This window comes from Pomacea canaliculata, linkage group LG2, assembly GCF_003073045.1.
Source record: "Pomacea canaliculata isolate SZHN2017 linkage group LG2, ASM307304v1, whole genome shotgun sequence".
Classification (NCBI taxonomy): domain Eukaryota; kingdom Metazoa; phylum Mollusca; class Gastropoda; order Architaenioglossa; family Ampullariidae; genus Pomacea; species Pomacea canaliculata.
This window is the reverse complement of record NC_037591.1, coordinates 12,860,086-12,884,570: the sequence shown is the minus strand read 5'-3', so window position 1 is coordinate 12,884,570 and position 24,485 is coordinate 12,860,086. Positions and strand designations below refer to the sequence as shown.

The 24,485-nt window shown below is 42.9% G+C and overlaps 1 protein-coding gene across 3 annotated transcripts; it reads right to left on the bottom strand.

Annotated features, from left to right (window-relative positions):
* Window positions 1-2,782: 2,782 nt before the first annotated feature.
* Window positions 2,783-24,102, bottom strand: LOC112556415. 3 transcript variants are annotated; one of them, XM_025225404.1, is made up of 4 exons: window positions 23,646-24,102; window positions 16,562-16,674; window positions 13,113-14,526; window positions 2,783-12,476 (listed from the first exon to the last, which is right to left on the bottom strand). In XM_025225404.1, exons 3-4 carry the CDS (start codon window positions 14,504-14,506, stop codon window positions 8,480-8,482), a joined length of 5,391 nt encoding a protein of 1,796 aa, XP_025081189.1. In that variant the 5' UTR covers window positions 14,507-14,526; window positions 16,562-16,674; window positions 23,646-24,102; the 3' UTR covers window positions 2,783-8,479. The 3 variants fall into 3 exon arrangements, with proteins under 3 accessions (XP_025081189.1, XP_025081191.1, XP_025081190.1); XM_025225406.1 differs by lacking the exon at window positions 23,646-24,102 and adding an exon at window positions 18,505-19,188; XM_025225405.1 differs by lacking the exon at window positions 23,646-24,102 and adding an exon at window positions 18,323-18,460.
* Window positions 24,103-24,485: the final 383 nt, after the last annotated feature.

Here is a 24,485-nt window from a genome sequence, read left to right as displayed (position 1 = left end):
ATGTACGAATCGGTACATGTCACGTGTAAGGAATGACGTATGTTAAAAATAGAATTATTTTTTGTGCCTACTACTTTTGTATCAATCATTAGAAGACATTGCTGCTGATGTTGATGAAAATTAAGTATAATGACTTAAAAGATCAGGTGTGATGAATAGTCCAGCGCGAGGCATGTCGGGATCACGATGCCCAGATAACACAGCAGCGCAAAGATCGCACGAACTTCACTAAGGTCAAAGGTCGCAAGGTCGAGCGTGATCTCGAGCTCGTGCTACCTGCCCTGCTCGAAATCCACCATCTGTGTCCTCTCGTTCTCGACTTTCGTACACCTCACCTGGATGCCGCGCACCATTCCACTTCAGCCTTGTACAGCGACTCCCCAACCTGGAGAAGCAGGGCGCGGGTTGCACCTGTCGCAAGGGTTATCACGATGAAGGGTCAAGGCCGAGACATTTTTTTTTTTGTTGGCACCGATTTCTACCACACATTGGCACATCTTTGACTTTGTCCTTTTAGGGTGGCCAATGAAAACACAACAGTAATTTTAAATCACTGTTGAATGATATATTAACGAAACTGCCATCTCATCTTTAGTAAAGACGGCGGTTTAATTGCGAACGTTGCGGGTTCGTTAAAAAAAGTTTATTTCTTTGGTTCTGTTATTGTTCTGCAGTGAGTGTTTTGACATGTTAGTTCTACATTTATGGTTAATCAAGATCACTGAGTTTGGATCAGGGTTAAGGTTTTGGATAGAGTGATCAAGAAAAGTTTGTCAAGCTGACCACCGCGTTCGGCTATTCGCGCAAGATAGATGTCAAAACAAGCAAACAAATAAACAAACGAACAAGCAAACAAATAAACAAACGAACAAGCAAACAAATAAACAAACGAACAAGCAAACAAATAAACAAACCGAACAAGCAAACAAATAAACAAACCAACAAGCAAACAAATAAACAAACCAACAAGCAAACAAACAAAACCGCTGTCAGGAAATATCGGTGACAGCATCATCCTTTTCATTTATTCTCATAACGAAAACCTACATGGAGACAGCAAGCATTGCATATTTATTGTGTGTGTGTGTGTGTTTGCGCGCGTGTGTAACGGACTACCCCGCCATGAGTGATGAAGGGCATCACTGTGAACAGATCGCGTGCCTCCCACTGGGTTTACTTGGGAAATAAACAGCAGAGGCCAGGCTTGTCCGGGAACGGTTTCAGCTCAAAAAGAATGGATGAGAGTTGGGGGGAGAGGTCAGATACACTCTATTTTTTTTTAAAAGGAGGACCAGGGAAGGCTGGGAGGTGGTATGGCAGGGTGGGGGAGGTCATTTTACATTCAGGAACGTTTCCAGTCGCGATAGTTGCAATATGTCGACGTCAGCATGGTGAGTCTGATGGCCACTGACTTGTTTATAGACTCTTGTGTGCGTAAACAAGGGGGTGGCCAGACCCCATGAGGTGTGCATCTGTTAATGCCGGGATATGACTGTTTGTACGTCCATCAACTCGAGTCTTCGTGACGTCATGTGTGTGTGTGGGTCACATGGTGTAACTGCCAGCGGTGTAAGCCGATAACACAAGAGTTCAGTCGTTCTGCTGACGACACTGCTGCTGACACGGGCTTATCAAACATGGCCGAAATTTGCCATGGCCTTCGTTGGCCAGGTTATGTCTTCTTCATTCTTTCATTTCTGTCTGACGGAAGCAGCTAATCTTTGTCGCGATAAGTTCAAAGTTGGTCACGATGTTTATAATGCTAGTAATAACAATGGCGCAGTTTTCCGACAATAAAGGCGAGCTCGATGTCCTTTGCTATCATGACTGAGCCACAAAGTCCAACATGAAGGATGGACCACAGAAGTGGGGCCGTATTCATGACGCGACAGTAACTTGTCGTCCTGGTAAATCAAGCTCACTCGCGTTGACTCCATGATTATAAAGCAGCTTCCATACTTCGCGGATGTTGCTTTGCCTCGTGGACCGCAGTTCTAAATCGGTGGCCTGTGTACTCTGGGACAAAGTAGCATGAATCAATATTCTTAATTATGGACATGATAATTTTCCTTTCCATTTAGCCCACGGGTAACGAATTATCTTCGATTTATGAATACTGCCGAAGCAAATTACATCAAGTGACGATAGGTTGGAATCACGAGGAATTTCAGCATGTAGATAAAGCAGTCACACCCAAGATGCAGATTGATGCTGAGGATACAACTCGGGAGGCAGAAAAAAAGACATCAGTTACAGCCAGTAAGGATCATTTTAAATCCCTCAGTTGTGGGGTCAGGCTGGTGCTGAGTGATCTGGTATTTCTTCTACAAGACGCGTTGTCTGTTACATCAGAGTCGCCATGCCTCATCCACGTGGACTGTGGGAGTCGGTTGTGTCTGGGTTTTCTTAGATGTGACAATCCAGTTATCCGACTTGCCGCCAGCCAGCCAACACTAGTCATTGTGACCTTTGACATTTTTTTTTCTTTTTTTGAGAACGAGCTCTGTATGCGTCCTGTCCTCCTCTGTTCTGTGACAGATGTTACCAGGCTACTCGCACTGCACCACACCTCCGACTTTTCGCAGCTTGAGTTAGAAATGGTGGGATACCAGAAGCTGCAGTTGTATCTCGTTAATAATATTTTTCCCTCAAATCTCGCATTGCTATTTAAGCGATGTCTTTGTATTCGTATTTCTGACTATAGTATACACGATGGCGGTGAACGTTATCTTACTTTCCGCATGCATCAACACTCTCCCACGTGCACCACAAGACAACAATAGGTGGTCCGATTCTGGCTTTACTATAAAAGGTCATGAGACTACATACATATGTTGTTACATATTGTGGCTCGGAGTAGTAAGGCGCAGTTAAAAATGTCCAGCGTCCACATGTATACACAAATAATCGAACACCATGACACCCAACAACACACCACGGACATAATGTATCTTCAGCCTTGCAGTCCCAGACTGGCTGATTAGAATAATTTCAACCACATTCACACAATGAACCTCGAGCGGCTGATTTTTACCTACGTGCATTAACGGGCCGATTAAAATTTCAGCCACGGATATATGTATATATGGGTCACGATCAGAACACTTTTCAACCACCTACATGACGAGTCACGAACAAAACCAATTCAACCACACTCACGACGGGGCTTATGGACAATTTCAACCACAGACGACAGGCCACGACTGTAATTAGTTTCAACCACATACACAAGGAGTTAACGATTTTAACGGCTGGCACAAACTGCACACATTTTCAACTCTGCACAGTTTGCGCGAGTTTTACACAAAATATAACATAGAAGACACGTGAACAAGCGCATCAATATTTGAAGAATCTCTTCATTAATAATCATTTTTTAAATAAATCATACCACACATTGCATGCAAAGTCCTCGCAAGCAGTCTTTATCCCAAACACTCTTTGTACAACTCTGACGTCAGGACAGGTGAGCTACATCACACGTCACTCTCACACCGCACGTGTCTCACATGCACAGGACCACACTCACGTGCATGCACTGGAATCAAAATGGCTGTTAACACCGGGCGTTAGTAACAAGGGCCGCGTCTGTAAGTCCCAGTCGTGCGACAAGACCACGTGACCAGCAACATGTCACCGAGGACGAGACCTGCACGTCACTCGCGTGGTGACATCGCCTGCACGTCGTGCAAATCCCGGGTGGGGGCTGGGGGGTAATAAAGATGTGGAGGGATGGCGAGATCGCTTTCATTGCTTGCGTGCAGCCTTTGTTAACGAGCTGAGATCTTTAATGGAGGCAAGACAGGAGAAGTGGGTCGTCATTATTTGTGAACCTGAATAGCAAGACGTGCTTTCTCCTGCTCTAGCTGATGCAGCGTTGCCATAGAAAGCAGAACCATGCAAACCAACGCTGTTCTTGCTAAGGGTAGAGAGTGACTCATCCGCCGACAACTAGCAAGTGTCGCAACCCGAAGTTCGTGGACAGGGCAAAACGATCTGGGGGGTAAGGAGGCTGGTGTGGAACTTGGGCCGAATAACTGTCCACTCCCAGTGTACAATGTCCGCAGGGGAGCCCAAACCTCTCTGGCAATTACAGCCGTGCGGGCAAGACAGCTTAGCAAAACGAACGCGCGTGCGACCCAGCCTCACCCCACCCGGACCCTGCCTTGGGCAAAATGGCCGCAGCGCCAGCAACAAACACCTCACGCTCCCTCCAGTTCCCTCCATGCCGTGACTGTTGGAATCGTTGAGACACCAGCCAATGATGGTGTATTTACACTAGGGTTTGGTCGACACAAACCGCCAGCCTGCCCGTTGCCCTCCGCCAGCACGACACCGTGCACGAGCGGTCTACGCGTGCAGCTGCAGCATCTCCCATCACGCACGCCCACAGCCTGCCCGTCGCAGACCTCCACGACCTTGCACCGTGCCTGCAAGAGAGGGAAGAGGGGTCTCGGTGCTGTAGCCATGGCAACGGCGCAGGCCCGAAAATAGAAGCACTGCACCATATTGCAGCACGTGCGCAATGGTGGATGCTCAATCGCACGTCCTTCGTTTTTGTTGTTGTTTTTTTTTTTAAATAATGCTTTTGTCCGAAACGGTGATCTGAGCCATGCTCGGGCGAGACTCGGTAGGCTCCACATGCAGCAAGGAGCTTGGAAAACGTGACCCTTGACCCTCGTGCTCTCCCAGACACGACCGTGGACTGAAGGTAAACACCGCCCCCTATTTTCACCTGCCTCCGAGGTTCCTTTGCCATCGACCCGTAGCTATAACCTGGACATCGTTGTAGTCTAAAGATCTGACAGGAGGAGAGATGGGGGGCAGGTGGGTAGGGGCCGAACTCGTGGATCTCCGCCCCTGTTTACGACTGCCGAACTCTAGCATGAGAATGAAATCAGAGCTCAGGGACAAAAGAAGAAAACGCGAAAACAGCAATCATCTCCCGGATTCCAGTCCCCCCTACACACGCACACCTCTCCTCCCTCTCCAATGCTGATCAACAACCAAAACACACTCGCAGAATGGAACAATCTGCATTAAACTCGGGTTGCTGTCAAGAGGGTGGAGCTAGAAAAGGATGAAAAATACCGGCATAAACAACAGGAACAATTAAAAAAATGCCTTTCTTCACAACAGCGGATCGGCTGTGAATGTTGCTGCTCGCACTGCGTCCCAGTGGTCGTGCAAGCGGTGACGTGGCGACACCACCGGCCACCACTTCCGCCTCTGGTGTCCCCCTACCCTACCCCACCTCCGCAACCCCTCGTCTCGGTCGCACCCAATGTAAACAAGTTAATGAATTCAGAGCTGTTTTGTTCACTTGCTGCTCTGGGGATGCACGGTTTGCGGAGGAGTAGGGTAGGGGGTTAAAAAAAAAAAACCTCCAATTATTACACGGCGCCGCGTATCAGTGGCAACAGACGTTATCGCCAGAAGACTGGCAAATGCCAACAACAGCATGCAAGGCCACCCTCACCAGCTTCCCCTGTCCCCTCCCTCATGCGCACTGCACGAATGTGCATTAAGAGAAAAAAAAAAGGTACAAAAATCAAAATATAAGAAGGTATTTTAAAGGTAGCATTAGGGTTAAAAACTATTTCCTCTCACCATGATAAGGTAAATGCCAGAGGTGGAAACAATAGATGGGTGTAAGAGGGAGGCTATCAGAGCAGACGTGGAGAAAGAGCAGCCATGGATTATTGCCAGGCCGGTGTAAGGACAGCGAGGAAACTCTTCTACCAAAGTATAAAAAGCTCAACTGACTAATCAAACGATTGATGTTTCACGCCGTACTAGTCAGTACATCATGGAGACACTTCTGGAAACCCTGCTACAAATCCAAGCATAAAACTGGAAGCTGATCCTTTTCCACCTTCTCTCTGCGTTCATGTTCCTGGCAATGTTCACTGTGCATGTGTGTTTGTCTCATCGTGGTACCGTTCCGTCATACTGCCTTACTACCTACTAGCTCGCCTATTGTGTGGGGAAAAGTACTATATAAATATTATAAAATGCTTCAAGATAGACAATCTACGGGAGAGCCTACTTTGTGGGAGGGTGTGATTTGTAATTTTCCAGGCACTTGTTAGAATGGACTGGTGAACGTTTATGTGATCTACCTCTGGGATAAGGTGCACTGAGTACTCACAGCTTTACACACCATCTCATGCGGGCACATTAGTGTATGGAGGCAGTAACTGGGAATATTCATTCATGCTGGGTCTAGGAAGTATGCCCCCATCTCAAGTCTGTGAGTCTCAACACTGCTGCCTGATGCTGCTGTGGCACAAAACACATCACTTTCACTCACTATGGAGTAGAATGTGCAGCTCATTTACCTCTTTGAATGATAGTCCAATCACATGAAAAGAACTTAAAAATAAGGTGCTAAAATATCAGGCACAGGTTGCACCCCTTTGTACATATTTCATATTCAAATGCTTGCTGGCTAGACCTTATCTCATTCAAAAACTGTGTTCTTATTGATTTCCCATACAAACTTGTTTCAAACAACTCTAATGTTCTTTGAGAAAAAGCAGCAATCTGATGACATAAAAATGTAACATTTTCTCTTCAAGATAGATTAAAATTACATGTCAAGATGGAAACATCATTATTAGTAGTCATTTTGAGAAATTAAAGTTGGAAACTGAAACAAGAAAGGACTGAGAAAATCATTAGGACCACAGAACCTTCATGCAGCCAATCACACAAACCATACATGACAAAACCGTACAACAATAACTTGTGAAAAGTGCTAAGGGATGTGTTACACCACTAGGTGAAGACCTCAAAATATCATGACTACGAACACAGTTGCACCATGAGACTGCAATATAAATGAACTAAAATTCTATGGATAACCATAAAGTGAACACTATTTTAATAGCTGGGGAAGAGAGGAAAATCACGTAACAAATACTAAGTGTCAAACATGTTAATACTGAATTGGTGTTAATAAGACACCAATCTCAAAAACATGGCAAAGATGAGAAGAGTGTCTCTGCCAAAGGGACACACCTGAAAAATCACATGATAGCATGCTTGCATCAATCATCTGAACACTTCATGTGTACATAAAATGCATACACTCTTATCTTATGACATTTGATTTCTGCTAAAAATGCAGATGCTACATAGCCTCCCCTGTCTCCTGTTCACCTGCCTCACACCTAAAGTGTCTTTAACCAGGACTGTTGGGAGCACGTCCATGGTAAGTGATAGCGATATGTTAACAGATACAATCCATCAAATGCTTTACGTGGGCATAAAATTTTTTGAAGGCAGGCACTAGAGGAAAAGAAGGAACAAACCTAAACAGTACACTTGGCCTAGTTTTATGGAATGTAGGCCACAGAATGATGGGAGATGAAATGTCATATGTGGCACTTTTAAACGGAAAAGTGTAGCCTTATGTGTACCTTTCAGACTCTCACAGCAAAAGCTAACCCAAGGTGCATCCCCAATAGCCTGTTCCATCCCTTTTACTAACCCGTTCCAATGACCAAACCATTCAAGCACAAAAAATCCACCATTTTTAAGCTCAATATGTTATGAGACTGGACCTGTTGAACATATTGACCAAAGACATGCGGAATAGCCAAAACCACCCTGAACAATCAAGAACCACAATCAGGCTCCTGTTAAACACAGCCTTCATATCTTCCCCCTTCTTCCAAGTCTCTTTCCCCAAGGCATTCTGTGGCTTTCAGCTTCTAGGAGCTGAAAGTCTTGTAGGCTATCGCTAGACTACGTATCTCCACAATCTGCCCTTACGCTTACTGTAATGATTTTTCTGAATTCTCTTTCTTTGCAGGCATCCGGTTGGCCAGGCAATGCCATTCAGCCCAGCTTACTCTTTATCTAGGATCAAGCACATTCCCCCTCACAATGCAAAACTCTTCAGAATTTTGATTGTGCAGGCATTTTTGTTTTGGCAGCATTTCTATCATCAATAAAGAAAATTAACCTAGCGTGACTGTTTACTAACTGAAGTGATTCAGCAGATTTTATCAGTCTTCTTTTCCTTTAATATGTGCGAAGCAACCCACCATCACGACTGATAATGCTGTAAACAGGCAGCAATAGTTCTCTGGTCACAACAGCCTCTTGACTTTTCAAGTCTGCACGGTGGCTCTACACTGTTGTATCATAAAGAGATTCTTGTGGAAAACGTAATCATCTTAACACATAAGATACAGAACATTTTTTTGTGCACCAGCCAGACAATGCTACCAGTATGTTTCATGGTTTACAATTCATGACAAGATCCCACCATATTCCGATTAGAACAGGAAAGGTTTGAACAATTCAAAAAACACCTTTTTAGCTGTAAACATAATCCCATAAAACACAAAGCACAAACCACCAAAAGTCTAGCCATGATGCTCACAATCCACTCACAAAAAAATGTACACTGTGAAGTTTTTTTTTTGGGGGAGGGGTAGTTGGAGGGGTTCCTTAGCACCACAAAATTTCATGTGTAGTCAGTTGAGCGGGCATGTTTGCCGGCCTGACTGCGTGTCACGCGGTCCCACACAAAAGGCATCTGGTGTCGGGCTTCTGTCTTAGCCATACTTTTAGCTACCTGAGAGGTGTTTTTGTCTCCTCCAGCTCCTCCTGCTGACTTTGTACCATCCACTCCACTTTCACTCTTGGTGTTGGCGCTGTCTGTGGCAGACGTGACTGTTGGGCAATCTCGACTGTTGCTGTCTTGGGAGTCAGATAAATTTGTAGTAGTCAAGCTGCTAGTACTGTGATCTTGTCGAACCTGTTTAATTTCCAGCTCGGACAGGTCGTTGGATCCCCCCCGTTTGCGATGCGCACCAAACTTCTTGTGTTTGTAGAGGTACAACTCTGCAGATTCGTCTGTTTCCATGGGCGATGCTAAGGAACTCTCTGTTGAGATGGAACGTGACTCGTTAGAGGGACATCGCTCCCCAGAATACCCAGAATCTTTATCATCTTCACTGTTGGACACTGTTTTGGATGTTGAATTGCACTCCTTTTCTGTCTTGACTTTCTGGGGGTTTTCCACTGAAGCTAGCTTCGCTGGTGAATCTGACAAAGTTTCGTTGCCTTTTGAGCCGTCTGCTTTCAGCTGAGAGGAGCTTGACACTGGCACGATCTCCGGAGGTTTTTTGTCAGAACTGCTGTCAGGGCTGGCACTTGTTACAATATGGTCAGCTGGCAGACGACGGACCTCCAGATTCGAAGGCGTGGTAACAAGCAGATTAAATCCAGAGGAGTCGACCACCGAAGACACAGTGCTGGTCTTGATGCTCAAAATGGGTGAAGATGCAACCGAGGTGGACAGTTGTTGGCCACTGTCACCACTAGACCTTGCAGATGAGTCTACAAATTTTGTGGTGCTGCTGCTGTAGGTGGCGTTCAGTGACGACGAAAGAGATGAAGGAATGGACAGCTCAAAGGCTGAATTTGTGACCTGACTATGTACAGCTCGCATGTGCTCCTGAAGGAGGTATGGCGTTGAGAAAGGAAGAGAACAAAGGTGACAGATGATAGGGGCTGCATTTGGCTCATGCCTGACAAGATGGTCTTGCAGCTGATGAGATTCTGAGAAAGAACACTGGCAGTCGCTGCAGGTGTACCCGCCTGGTCCTCTGCCAGTACCAGCTGCTCCCTTGGCTTGACCATGTTGTCGGCAGTGTCGCTTATATGAGCCAAAATCATTCAACTGGAAAGTCTGCTTGCATTCTGAACATTCCAGACATTTTGTGTCCTCTCTCTCTTCAACAGACACACCAGGAGTTCCAGCAGAAGAGGAAGAGGATGATGATGAAGATGATAATGACAAAGCATTGGATACAGGGACAGATTTTGCTTTTGTATCCGAGCTGTTGCGGCTGTAGCTACGGCGCTGCCTAGGATGGTACACCTGAGAAGGGATGTTACCCCCTTCCAATGGGGATCGATGCATGGAGTCGATAGGCGATTCTGAGCTGGCACTTCTGGGACTGCTGTCATGGGTCAAACGACCTATGTCTGATTGTGGGGAAGCTGCGTAACGTCCCATGTTAGCCCCATCACCAAGTGACACATTTTGTGTAAATGCTGGGTAGTCATCCCCATGAACTTCACCGTCAAAGTGCTGTGGCATACCTGCCTGCTGCCTGGCATTTTTAGTTGCAGAAATGGTCTGAACGATAGTGTGCTCCGCCTTTGGCTCAAAGCCATGCATGTTTCGGAAGTGCTTGCGGAATCCATATGGACTACCGTAAGTTTGTCGACACTGGCGACAGATGAGATAAAGAATGTCTGCAGGATTGTGGTTGCCCAGTATATTTTGAAGAGGCTCATGTTTGGACACACTACCTCTCCTCCTCTCATCCCAGGCGCCACGGTGATCACTACCAGGCGGGGAAGCTGATCGGCTGGCTGCAGGATGACCTGACTCTGGGATGACAATCACTCCTCCACTTTCACTCCTCAAAGGCTGAGGACTGGTGGGCTGGCCGCCTGGAACACTCAGAAAGCCAGACAACTGTTGGGGAGCTGCTGGTGGTGGTGGCGGCGGTGCTGTAGGTGACTGCTGCCCATGATGGGTGCTAGCTGCTGCTGATGGGGTACTAAACTGACCACTCCCAGCCCAGCTCTGATATGGACTGGACCTTCTTGAACTGCCTCCTGGTCCCAGTGTTGTAGACAGACTTGGGGCTGGAATGGGGTGCAGCTGTGGTCGCCGCCCACCTACTGGTGACAGAAGGGGCTCTTGAGATCCCTGAGGTGTGTTTGGGTGGGAAGGCATGTGATGTGTTAGTGAGATCTGTTTAGCAGAATGAATTCCCTGCTGTGCTGGCAAAGGCGATTGGTGGGGATGGGAAGGCATGGGAATGCAGGAACCACTATGAGGGACTCCAGGGTTACTGCCATTAGGTGGAGGCACAGACACAATGCCATGGTGCTGAGAGGGCTGAATGGCATGCTGCTGGGTTTTTTGTGAACGTTTCTGGAAGTATGTTTCCATGTTGGTCTCTAGATTCTGCAGATGTTGGCTTCCTACCATGAGTTTACCATCAGGCATGTCTGCAACGTGTCTTTCCATCACAGGCATCCCCCGTCCATCTCCTGCACTACCAGCACTGGCAAGAGGTAGGACATTTGGGTCCACATACATCCTGTCTCCAACACCATCCATATGAAGTCGTACATTCCCAGGAAACATGTGGCCAATGTCTTGCTTCTCGGAATTCAGAGTGGACACAACAGAGGTCTTTTTAGATAAATCTAATGGTTTATCTTCCTCATCTAAACAGCACATATCCCTCTTAACTGTCAGATCCAGCACTGGGCCTTCCTCATGTCCAAGTTTGTTGCGGTGATGCTGGATATGGTGATCAGGCAGGGATTGTTTTGGCAACCTTGCCTCTGGTGCTGGATAGGAGGTAACAAGTGAGCTGTCACTGGGAGGATTAACAGCCTTTTCATACTGCCCTGTGACTGGTGGGCCAGCTGCCGCTTTCTGGAAATCTGTCCTGTCTAAATGCCTGTGATAGTCTCCATGTTGACGGCTCTCCACTCCTTGCCGGCTTTCAGAAAAACTTGGCATGGGCACTGGCATGCCTGTCTGAATGCCGTAAGGTGGATAGGTAGTAGGATGCATTTTGGTTGGCGCCCTCAAAGGCTGCTGGGGAGGTGGATACACTGGAGCAGAGGAGCCATAGGCATTGCTGTGGGAATGTGACCCACCATCCGCCTTGTGATCCGAAGCAACCTCACCAGCAACCATTTGCAGGTACTTGGGAGACTGTGATGATGCTCCTGGATTCTTCAGTGCATATGGGTGGTGTGGCGAATGAGGTGAATGCTGAGACATGTCTGTGTGAGGCGGTGGCAGTTTTGAGCCACCACTTTCACATGCAGAGTACATGGCACACATGGTGCAGGGACAGGACCTGGGGTGTGTGTGGTACTTCTGGTGCTGAAGGGAACTTTGACTCTCTATTCGTTCCACCGGCCCAACCATCAAGAGAGGCGGGGGCTGTGTGCCACCTTGCAGATGAGAAGCTTGGAGTCCATGCATGGCACCTCCTGCTGCATGCATGCCTGCAGCTGAATGATGCATTTTGCCAACACTGGCAAGTGGCACTAGTGGCATAATCCCTGGTTGTGATGTCATGCCTCTGATATATGCAGGTGAGCTTGCAGGTCCCAATGTCATTAGAGGATGAAATGTGTGGACCGATGACGGAGAGGGTCGAATTCTGGACACTGTAGCTTCTATGGAATGCAAGTGTTCCTCTGCTGGTGCTCCCCGGCGAGCTGCCTGTGATTCTGAGTGTGCACGCGATGTAGAATTCTGGAGGTACTCCTGCTGCGCAGCATCACGGGAATCCAGGTAGGGACTTTGCATTCTGGGTCGCCCTCGACGACGGTCTGGAACAGGAGCTTCCCGTGAGGATTCATCTTTGGTGTAGCCTCCACGACGCTGGCTGCTAGTATCAACAGGAATCCTGTTAGAAACCAATAGCAAAGAAAGTTAATTAACATAGTAAAGGGAAGCCATCCAAGCATGATCCTGTGAAAACAAACAAGTGGCTTATGGTTCCAATTAGCATTTAAAATCTGCACACATAATAATTTGGACATGCTTTTCTTGGCTAGTAGTACATATAAACATTTGGCGTTGAAATAACAAGTCTCCATATTTTAAGACAAGCAATAAGGACACACATCTTTCATACAGCTGCGTACTTCTAAGTTACCAAAACATAATACACCCGAAGTATATAATTACATTTTTAGTGGACACGGTGCAAACTACATAAAATCTAATGCAGTAATCAGCACAAGATTTGCTCCATACATCTCTATTCTCCATACTTTCATCTTTTTTCAAAAATCATTGGAAGACAGCATTCACTTGGTAAAATAAGAATGTCAACAAGGCACAGAAAGAAAATCTGTACACGGCTGCACTTATCTGATGGGACAGCACTGTCATCTTGCAGACCACAGCAAAACATGTCATAAAGCATCTATTAGTATTAGCATGCTCTGTGGTGTACCCAAATATTAGCCAGCAAAAAGTGTTTACACATACTAGTATCCTGGAACTTCACTGACATCACTACATGAAAAGCACTCACCTGCTGGGATAGAAAGTCCCTGAGACAGTGGCCGTAGGTTTGGTGTCTGTATGTGAAACAGATGCAGAAGATGTTGTCATCATCTGGCTGATGACCTCTGTTTGGCTGATGACACGATCAACAATATCCTGCACTGAGATGGTGCTGTCACTGCCTGAAACACTTCCATTTTCATTGGTACCTTTAAAAGACTGACTACTTCGCCCTGAAGGTTTAGAAACTGAGCCTGTCCTCACAATGCTTTTTCCCTTTTCTTTTCGCTCCTCTTCCTCAGTTATTGAGGAGAAGCTCCGTTCTACAGCTTCCTGAATGTGCTCCATGAAGCACACCATTGGCTCCTTCCTGCTCCCTATGCCACTGCTGCTTTCTGTTTTTTTACTACCAGTGTCTGGGAGTTTAGTGGCATTATTTTTGGCCATCTCCATTGCCCTTTCTTCAGCTGCCAGCTTTGGAAGAAGCTGCTGCTCTAAAGGAACACTTTTCAAATCTGAACTGGTTCCCAGGGAAGTATCTAAGACTCGGTCAATGATGGTCTGCAGACGAATAGATCTCCCATCTCCATTATCAGAGTTAACTGTGGCATCTTTTAAACAATCTCCAGTATCTTCTGCTTTACTACTGGAACTTTCCTCAACACCATTCACAGAAACTGGAGTACTAGATCCTTTGCATACCTCTGGCTTCAAGGGCGAAGCAAAGCTAGTTGCACTTAACTTGTCTGCACTTGTTTCACCTTGCTTAGGACTATCACAAGTTGTGGAAGGCTGCCTGGAGCTTTCTTCTTTGACATTGTCCACCATTTTAGCATCTTTTGTTAACTTCAACTTTGCGCTTTCCGCATCCTGTTGACTTGCTACAGGTGGACCATTTTTGGACTCATTCTGAATTTCAAAACAGTCATGCACAACTGGACTTTCCTGCTTCATTTCTGCTTCATGTTTATTGTCCATGTAAGCACTCTCACCATCTCGTTTGCTGGGATCATCAGTACCTCTAGTGTTAGTGGAGTCACTGGGCTCATAAAGATCATTAAGTTTCTCAATTTTTACTTCACTCTTCTTCCACGGCAATATGACTCCTTTATCATGTGTTAAGTCAGAACTCTGGGACTCTCCACCTCCTACCACACACTTTTCAATAAAAGAATCGATGGCAGCACGAACTGATTTTGTGTGCATGTCTGTTGCATACAAAGATGATGCCGAGGAACCAGACAAAATAGTGTGGGCATCTGTTGCAGAGTTGTTGGCCCCTGGCTGTAAACTATTCCCATGCTCTGTTTTGCAAAATCCAGACCCACGGGCATCCAGGCTTTCTTTTGTGGCACCACTCAGTTTGGAGCTTATTGCGGATAGCTGAGCAGCCTTTGCAGCATGCGAGTGCTGCTGACCCATTGGATCGGCCAGATTTGCCTCTGAAAACAAACAAAAAATATCACGCACATGAATCAGTACAATGGCATGTTGAGTGCAAAATAAAAGTGAAAAGTACATAGCCACTTCCGTAACATGGTTCAACTTGCAGCAATTCTTAAACATACCTCACAGTGAAAATAGGGACAAAGTGGATGAAACAAGCAACTCCTCATATAATAATGAAAAGAGGACACACGAATCTGTTCTAAAACAGATCTGCAAAATCACACCACCTTACACTGACTTAGCAAAAGCTTTTTTCTCAGCATTCTTGCTCGAAAAAAAAAAAACCCCAACTGTATAGAACTTCTGAACTTGAGCTCCTTGAATATGTACATTTGAATAGTGCACATAATTTGTGGGTCTAAACTCCACTTTAAACTGATTAATCACCTAAAATGATAATAAAAACCAGCAACTAAGGCTATATCACAACAAGGCAGCCTGCCCTGTAAACAAATGCCACATGCAGACAGATCAGCGTGCCTGAGACAAGAGCTGAACCCAGGATGGCCAACCTTTACTGCATTGGTGATAGGCGCTAATGGTTGTGCCACCAGACCGCCCAATAAAACCCTTCATTTTGTATTCAAGAGCATGAATATAAAGACCAATAATCTGCTTGCATCACTGACACTTTCTGTCTTTCACTAGGCTACTTTCCAATAAAAGAAAAAAATCCTACCAAACTGCAAACAGAAGTCAGCTGGTAAGTTTTTATTGTTCCTAGCTTGGATGATGATGCTGTTTTGCTGTATTTTCATGACCAAAAGTCTATACTGAAAAGCATGTTTTGGCAATGCTTATTTACACATTTTCTCTATTAAGGGAGGGAGCAGGCGTGTGAAAGGGGAGCTGTGTGACAGAAGTTATCTCCCCTCTCTCACTTTCCCATAAGTGCAAACATGAACACCTGCATAAGCACCACCAGTCTACCTTTTCAGAGAAATGTGACTTTCACCCACAGCTAAGAATGATGACAGTTTGTCATTATGTGTGCAATATCTAGTCAAAGTCAAGCTTTCTATGAAATATTATCAAAATGTTTGCAAAATTAACCATAATTAGTCTCAAATGCCAAACTTTTTCTTTAAAAGTCTCAAAAGCCTCTGTTAAGGAAATGTCAACATCCAGACTTCTGATTATTTCAATACTGTTTCAGTATAAAAAAACTGGCTTAGTTTGCATATTGAAGTTGAAGTACATGAACACCTCCAACAAAGTCTTGATTAAAACTAGTGGCTGGCAAGTTTATTACCATCAAATGTTGAAAATATTGAGAGGTATCATTCCATCGGCAAAATTTCCAGGCATCACTGATTTCCCCTCCCCCAACCCCCATAGATTTGAGAAAGGCTAAATTTTATTAGCTGTGCATGGTGATTTGCATTTGTTTCATGGTTATTGCTATAAATGCTGACCAAATAAAAACATACGAAGTTCAAAGTAATGTCACAGCTAAAATCTAAAGCAAATTGATAATAAAATAAAAGTGAGTAGACAATAATAACCATGATTAAAATGATAAAATACTACGACTGGTTGGATATTAAGCAATAATCAACAGGAAGATAAAAAAGTAATAAACAAGACATTAAAAAGCTTTCACAATAACCAACGCAAATATCCCACAATAAGATAAGGTTATCCCTTGACCTTTTCCATAATTTTCAGCAAAATAAAAAATTTTAAAAACTGTTTGATTATGAACAGTATCATAATTATATCACAAAATGAACTAGTGAAAAAATATAAATACATTTTTTGTACTTCATGTGGAAAGTACGTTTGCTGTTTTATCACAATTACCTTTTCTATTATTAAATGCTAGTATTTGTGCTAGTATGCTACATACCTCAATTTGTGATATTTTGGCAATGGCCATGGGTTTTAAAATATTTTGAAAACAAATACTTTAAGTACCTGCTGGACTCATTCATCTTCTGAACTAAGTGATACAGACACAAAGGCAAACAATATTGATGACTAATTTCTACCTCATCTAACAGATCCCAATGTGTGCATCATCCTTACCTTAACCACTATCAAGGCTCCTGTAATGGTGTCATTATGTCAGGAAAATGAAGGCATTTTTGCTCTGTACCCATTGCTACCACCTCCACAATCGCAAACTGGCTTGCTGTAATCTGGTTTTGAAAACAAACAATTGAATAAAGAAAATCAACTTTGGAATTTTGACAACTTTTGAAATGGTCAAATATTAAACACAACACTGATTTATAAGTTTTAGTATTTTAGATAAAATTTACCTGGCACTAACTTGAATCATGTCTGTAAAAAGAACATACATGAACCGGGCTCACATATGGCAAACTTGCACTGAAGTGTACACAACACCCAAGATCTTACAGGTTAACCTACAGCATGCCTGAAATTACCACTTTTGCCATAGCTTATTCCAACTGGCTCTCAGGTGTTTTAAACAAACAGGACAAGTACTCAACACCATCATGTCTCCTAAGCATTTTGTGAATCTGCAGACTGCACTGGTTTCGTCATTAAACTGATGTTAAAAAGATAGCTTAAGAAATCGCCCATTGTCACCTTCCACACTTATGTATGCTAACATGATCTTTTTGCATATGCATCGCATATATAAAGCAACTTCTATACCCTGGCACGCTGTATCACTTACTCTACCACATCAACTTCTTCAAGACAGTATTTTTCAACAAACAAACAATTCAACGTCCAACAAACATTAACAGTTTTGGGGAAAAAAAGTTTTGCTTACATACTAACAAGGCATAATGTCTATCAACACTGTGTAACGAATAAATCATAAGCCAGCAGCCATCATATTCAATGAGGGATTGTCAAGATTCAAGATGATGTTAACGCTCAAGCATGGTTTCCCAGTATATCCTTCATATTCACCCTTGCTACATATCAACAATCTTAACAATCTTGCTGTATAAGCCTAACACTAATTTTCATTTTTACTAGCCTATTATCAAACCCAAGATCAATCCCACATCACCACAGTACATGCTCTGACACCAAGAACATGCACACATAACCAAGGTGGTTTGAAATGCCCATTAACTGTTGATAATCAATTTCAGACCTGTAGTAATCCCACAATAAGTCTTTACTTTGTTTTCTAATTCATAACAAAACCATTAGGAAGGAGAAGCTGTGTCCACTGCACTGACTGCCATTCTCAGTATACTTGTGGCTAAAGATATGGACCTTGAACGTTTCTTCAGGAAACAGACTGGAAAAGAGGGTGATCCAGAGGGGAGAAGTCAAGTGAAAGGTGGGTTTAGTACGGAAGGAAGGAGGGAAGGAAATACAGGTTTTATTCCCACTGAGGTTTTTAAAAATGAAACAGCAGTCACATGGTGCACACAGAATGAATGCAACAGGAAGAAATCCTCAAATAAAGGAAACCACAAACTGACTGAACAAGCCCCAGTCCACTGTAGTACAAGAACAAGCTACCATTATAGTCAGACTATGCGCAATGCAAAGCAGATGTGACACAGTCGAACCAAGTGCAATCCAGTCCCCACTTCATGTTCACTCCACAAACTGTGGACAAAATGGTGTCGCTAGGCTTCATTGCAGCAAAAATAAATAAGCCAAGTAACTTTGAAATGGGGGTTTCTTGGCCAACAGGAATGTCTGTCATATAAAATATGCTGGTGTGCCAATGATTGTTTATATAAATCTTGGCTTTAAAGAAGCATCAGAAAAAGGAAAACACTTGTCAACCCCTGAAACGCAACAGTATTCTGAAGATGCATACAAAACAGTACTGATGGTACTTACCATCTGTTGCATACACATGCATATATTTATGACTGTGCACACTTTGGCATTGCAGTGACAAATGCTGTATAAAACATGCACTCTAATCTGCTGGCACGAAAAGGCTTTCTTCTGATAAACCAGTTCCACCAGTTACCCAATTCTGCAGTAAACAATAAAAACAAATTATATTCAGGTCACACCGTTTGTCAATGTCCACTTGGTCTGAAGTGGCCACTGAGGTTCAACTTAACCACTGCTGGCAAACATGTATGCTATTTCTCCATCATTTCATGTAATGTTTTTCCCAGCTGGCAGGGTGACAGAGGTTACAACTTCTGGAGTGGAGGAGAAAGCACCAGACAGGTGGTTCCCATAGCTTGTTGCCAGCATGCAGTAATAACGCTGGTTTCTTCTCAGTACTCCTATCGTGTGCCGTGCCCAAGTTCAACGCCAGGTTAAAAAACATGGAATCCATATTTTGACATGCTCTCTGACCTTACTGGCTCACTTTCTATCATCTGCTGTGACGTCAGCAGCCTATCAGCAGTGACCTTGACAATGGAGAGAGAATGATTAATGGTAGCACCCTTAAGTCATTTACCTGGATGTGTGTGGTGTGCTACTCACCTTCCTAGCATCCCTATTTTTCTTCAACGCATTAACTATGATGAATGATCCCCCAGGCAGAGAAGGCAGGCTACTGCTCAACAGCCTTGCAGATGTGCAGTAAACAATACACTTTGAAGCACAAAAGTTGCATTGCTCTTTTGTGTGTGTGAACTGAGGCAGCAAGTGGAACACATGTGTCCATGTACTTCTGCAGAGCATTTCAATTTCTGTTTCTTTGTATTAAAGGCCTACAAGTTATACGCCCCCCCCAAAAAAAAAAAACAAAAAAAACCACCCACCACAAATCCCCCCCCCAGTGCTCTTCCCATATTTCTCAGATATTCCACCTGTTGTTTATCCCCAAGCCCACCACCAGCCCCCAGGAAATGATATTAGAAGCAGTATCTGATGAGAGAAGAAAAAAAAAATCCTTGAACTCCTACACCACAAGACGATCTTTGTTTTCTCTAGTATATCCATTGACTGCTTGCTGTTCTCCTGGCCAGTAAACCAACATGTTAACGGACTTGCTATGCAAAACTTACACTCACACCTCAGTTACTCAGAAAGTTGAGCCTATGTAGGTTTTTTAAAAATAAAAAAATAATTGCCAAACCAATACAAGTTTTGCCAGTCCCTGGTTGTAAGCTGGTACTAATTGTATCTTGGGAAACTGCGGATGCACACACTTCAATCCAATTCTTTTAAATTCAAAATTGTGTATCTTTTACACAGAATATGGCTTAATCTCTAAGTTAACTGTTAATGAAAAGAATGAGACAATAAAAGAAAAGATGAACGAAATAAACCAAGCAAATGAAAATCGGTAATTTGAAGAAAAAGGACAAAAAAAGAAAACGCTAGACCTGATGCATAAATATAAACTTTCTTGCAATGTGCTGTGTACGTTAGTCATTCTTCACAGCCAATACTTCAAAACCATGACTTTTTAAAAATAAACTTACAACTGAAATAATGTTTCACACATATAAAAACAACCATTAATATGTCAGCACAACTGTATATGCTTTCAAATTCCACCCCATACACTAAGCACAACTGAATAATATAAAATGTGCAAACCCCCACCCCTGAACTCGTTACAAAACCTCTTGCAATCATAGACCTGCAAATACTGCAGAAGGGTGGAGAAAATGCAATACTTCCAAAGCTAGATTTAAATACCTCCTGTCTGAAGGCTGTAAATGCATGTGGCACAGACTCAAAAGAAGCATGGAACTGAAACAAATCAACATTCTGGCCCCTTAAAGTTGGAATGAAAAGGAACCGAGCAAGACTTCCTCAATGGCAATCTAAAAAGAGCACAAGGCCTTTAAAAAAGTCTTCCAAAAGCACTATTCAAGTTGCTGTTATGATTCAGTGAAAAAGGAGAATAATCCCAGACAGAATATGAGTTCAAAGTCCCTGGACTCAAAAACTGACGATGAGTGCACAGGTGACCTCTTTATAAAGACGTAGCTGGCTACACCTGGAGAGAAAAACTTAGCTATTTCTGTTAGCTATAGAAAGGTATGTGAATAGGTGCTCTGCACAAGAAGGGTGAGGTGAGGGGGTTGTTTTTTTTTAAAACATGGAACCAGCAACTATAACTATATCCCAGCATGGCAGCCAGTTCTGTAAACATATGCTTCATGCAGAGAAAGAACAGCATGCCCGAGACAAGAGCTGAACCCAGGACAGCCTACCTTTCAAGAAACTGGGGAATGTTCAATGCCATATGCATTTTTTTCTAGGCAGTTTTAAACAAGGTTGCCAAAATATTTTTTTAATAAGTGTGCTGTTTGGACATCCTTTTTCGACCTTGCATAGGCATTTCATTCAGGGATGCAAAGAAGTGAAAGGGGTACACAGGTCACCACAGTCACCAGCATATACCCTGTTCTGTTTTCATATGCACCCAATACCTCTCAACTTCCATTTTGTCAGTTTGATTTTTGATGGAAGATTAAAACGTTAAGAGGTGGCAGATGCAATCATGGTCAGCTTAAGTCACTTTGTGATAAAGGCACTGTTATTCTCTTCCTGTTTGTACATACTAAAAGCAAATGCCTGCACTGCACTCTGGTCTGTCTTCCCCTTGACGCTGAACCCACCACAGCACATATCTGTAGCCTGTGAGACTTGAAAAAAATCTAAGAGAAACCACTCATCTTACTGAAGCATCTGAACAATAAGGACACTTCCAAACACAAATAAATATGATGACTGCCTTTTTATCTTCTAGCTCAATTAGAATAACAACAACAATAATAACTTGTTGATTAGTATAGAATTTGTGTAGAATGTGCTGGTACAAGAGGTTGCTTACATTCTGGCTTCAAATAAAACAAACAGAGAATCCTGCAATATGTTGGAAGAATGCTTTGGGAGTCAATTTTCCTGTGTTTGGCTGATGAAGGAAGGTACTTAATATGTTAAGGAATGCAGATAGGATGAATCATTAAAATAACAAAAGGACAAGATCAAATGTATTAGTCTCCCTGATAGAAGCACTTCTCTGAAATTTACTATGATGTCAGAAAAAAGTTAACATTTCAGGGAACTTAAAAAATAATCTGCGTTCATGAAACCTTAATTTACAATTAGTTGTCTGAAGTACAACTATAATGTAGATATTGTGCAGTACTATTACTGAAAAAATGATTGAAGTTGTTGATTCCCTTTTTGGAACTGAATAATGACGAAATAATGAAATAAAATTTCTGCAAATAGTCCTGCACAAGTACATGTGCGCAAATGTGCATGCAAGCGCGGGCACACAAATACAATAAGAGTAAATGTGTATACTATTAAATTTGCAATGAATTATTACTTCATAAACGTAACATAGTATAAACATACATTTTTTTATAATCTTTTAAAAAAGCATTCCTTCAACCTAATCTTTAATATTTTTAAAATCAACACTAGTCACTTACTACATTATTACATACTAAATAACACTGATTTAAACAGAATAACATCAAGATGTTTCTGACAACATTTCTTGATGTTATAAAGTGCATTTTTTCTAAACCTCTGCAGTCTCTATATAGTTACATAGTTTTCTACACAGCTCTCTGACAAGAAGGAAGTGCAAATATACACAATGAGAACTAAATTGCTGAGAGAAGATACTCTACACTGCTTAAAAAAAAGGAACAAAATAATGCTAGAACATAAAATCTACACCAACCAGTTCTTTACTCACTGCTTCTTATGATGACATAATCAGATAATGCAATTCAGCTAGCAACACATTGTTTCTTTATACATCAGCATTATTGTGACTGATATAAAAGGGATCTCTGAGTCTCTCTGTAAACACATTCACACAGAGCAAACATGTTCACCCATCCCTCCCCACACACAAAAGCACAACCAAGCACAGATGTACATACACTTTCTTACGTATAAGCATTCTTGTGACAAATTAACTCCTACCCCATTCTCCATTTTCCCTAGCTTTTAAAAGCAATGTAAGTCTGTGAAAGTCTTCTGAAAGAAACACAAAGCCCAAAAGGAACTATTGATTTTACATCAATCTTGCAGCAGAAGCTGTCTTCCTCAGACCTACAAGATACAGGTTCAGAACAAAAGATCACTGAACACTTTGTGTACAACAGGCTGTCACTGATAACTGGAAGGAACAGCAGTTGCTCCACCCTGTATCAATGGAGTGGTCTTTTTTCATATTCCTTCTAATCTATAAGGACTAAGAAAGAGCTCATATGTTATTCTGACATCAGACACAAAGGAATACCTATAGCTGCACTATGGTTGACATGAAAGGTGGTGTAGAAGACAATGGATTTTGATTTACAAGCAATAGTTCCCATATTAAAAAAAGCTAGGAAACTAGAATGTGTTTATCTATTTTTTAATGTGCACACACACACATGCTAAAATACACAAAGATGTTTTATATACACACACATACACAGGCTATATTATTAAAAAATAAACATATTTTCTTGGTACATCTGCTGATTTGCAATAGCTGTATTCAAAATAGATCTTAGAAAATGTGCTAGTGTAGTGAATTTAATTCAACAGCAGCGTGAAAAATAAATCAATGTGATTAAAGATTCCCATCATGCAAACGGTTAATGTCAACATGATGTGTGTATAAGTTTATGAATGTGTGTATATATGCAAGAAATGATGTACAGGTTACAAAGATGTGATTGTGAGGAAGGGAGTACTAAATGGGACAGAAACTGATGTTTTTATCAATAGGTTAAGCAGCACATATTTTTCTTAACAAACAAAATAATTGACAGCAAAATTATTACAGCTTTAAATTTCTTTGAGACAATGGAAAACCGCGTTTTACTAAACGAAGTGTGATACTCTTAATCCCGTAAGCTCGGAAGGATGCCGTTTGATTTCCAGCGAGGTTCCAAACCTAAGGAAGGAACACTTTTAAACATTTAGATGTTTACAACACATCAGTCACTTCATTTCAGGTGGGTCTTGGATGCGACAATGCAGGCTTTAACATAATCTGTACCCGAGTTCAATTCAAATTTTGAAAGCAATAGAAGAGTTTAAAATGCATAGGATGACTCTGACACAAGATATACAACCTAATATTTAAGTGTAATAATATACAAATATTTTAAACCAGCAAGAGGACTGCTTCGGCGCCACGAGCTCACGGTACACGTAGAAAGAGAGCAGACTGCTAAAACAACATGGCGATAAAACGCAACTAACTACGACGCCTCACCTTGCTCAGCACGATCAAGCAGCTGTCACCTCCACAACAAGCCCTCCTTTGCTGCTTAGGGAGGTTACGGAGACTGCGACGTGTAGTTTGCGCAAATTTGCGTGGATTATATCAGCTGCAATCTTTCAGTAACGGATGCCGTCCGCCATTCATACTAACACATAATTGTGATGGCTTCCTCAATCGCCATTGGACTTATCTATTTCAATTAATAGGGGTGATAGCTTCTCCCACATGTCAACATGGACTATCCGTGTCCCAATTTTCAGGCACAACAAAAGAAACAACTCCAAAATCAAAATCCTTGGAAATATTCTCACCAGACGCGAACATAGAACACGACCCGTCTGCGCGGTAAAAGCTTGAAGTAAAAGCTCGCGGCTAATATTATTTTGTTAGTCGCTGGCTGAAAGGGCAAGGACGTTTGGAAATAACACCCCCGCCGGAGGCGAGACATAAATTCCTCATTGAAGAAGCGTCACGTGACTCATATGCATGCACAACACGTCACGCGCTTGGCTGCGCATGCAAGGGCAGACAACACGTCTCTCGCGCGAAGGACGTACAGCGAGGTGCAGCAGTTGACCTTTCGGCAGGTCAGTCGCTCACAACAGCAAACGGCAAAGTTGATTCTTGTCAGCCAGAGGGATATATATATAAAACAAAGTAAAATCCAAATTAAGAAACTGATAAATCGCGCGTTTTGCAATCTTGTAATGCGTGCTTCCCCACGACAGAGCTGACTTTCTTAATTATCGGCAGAAATAGGTGTAAACTTCCTTTTGGCGGTATTGCATCTTCTTACCGAAGACTAGTGATGATAATTATGTTTATGTGATG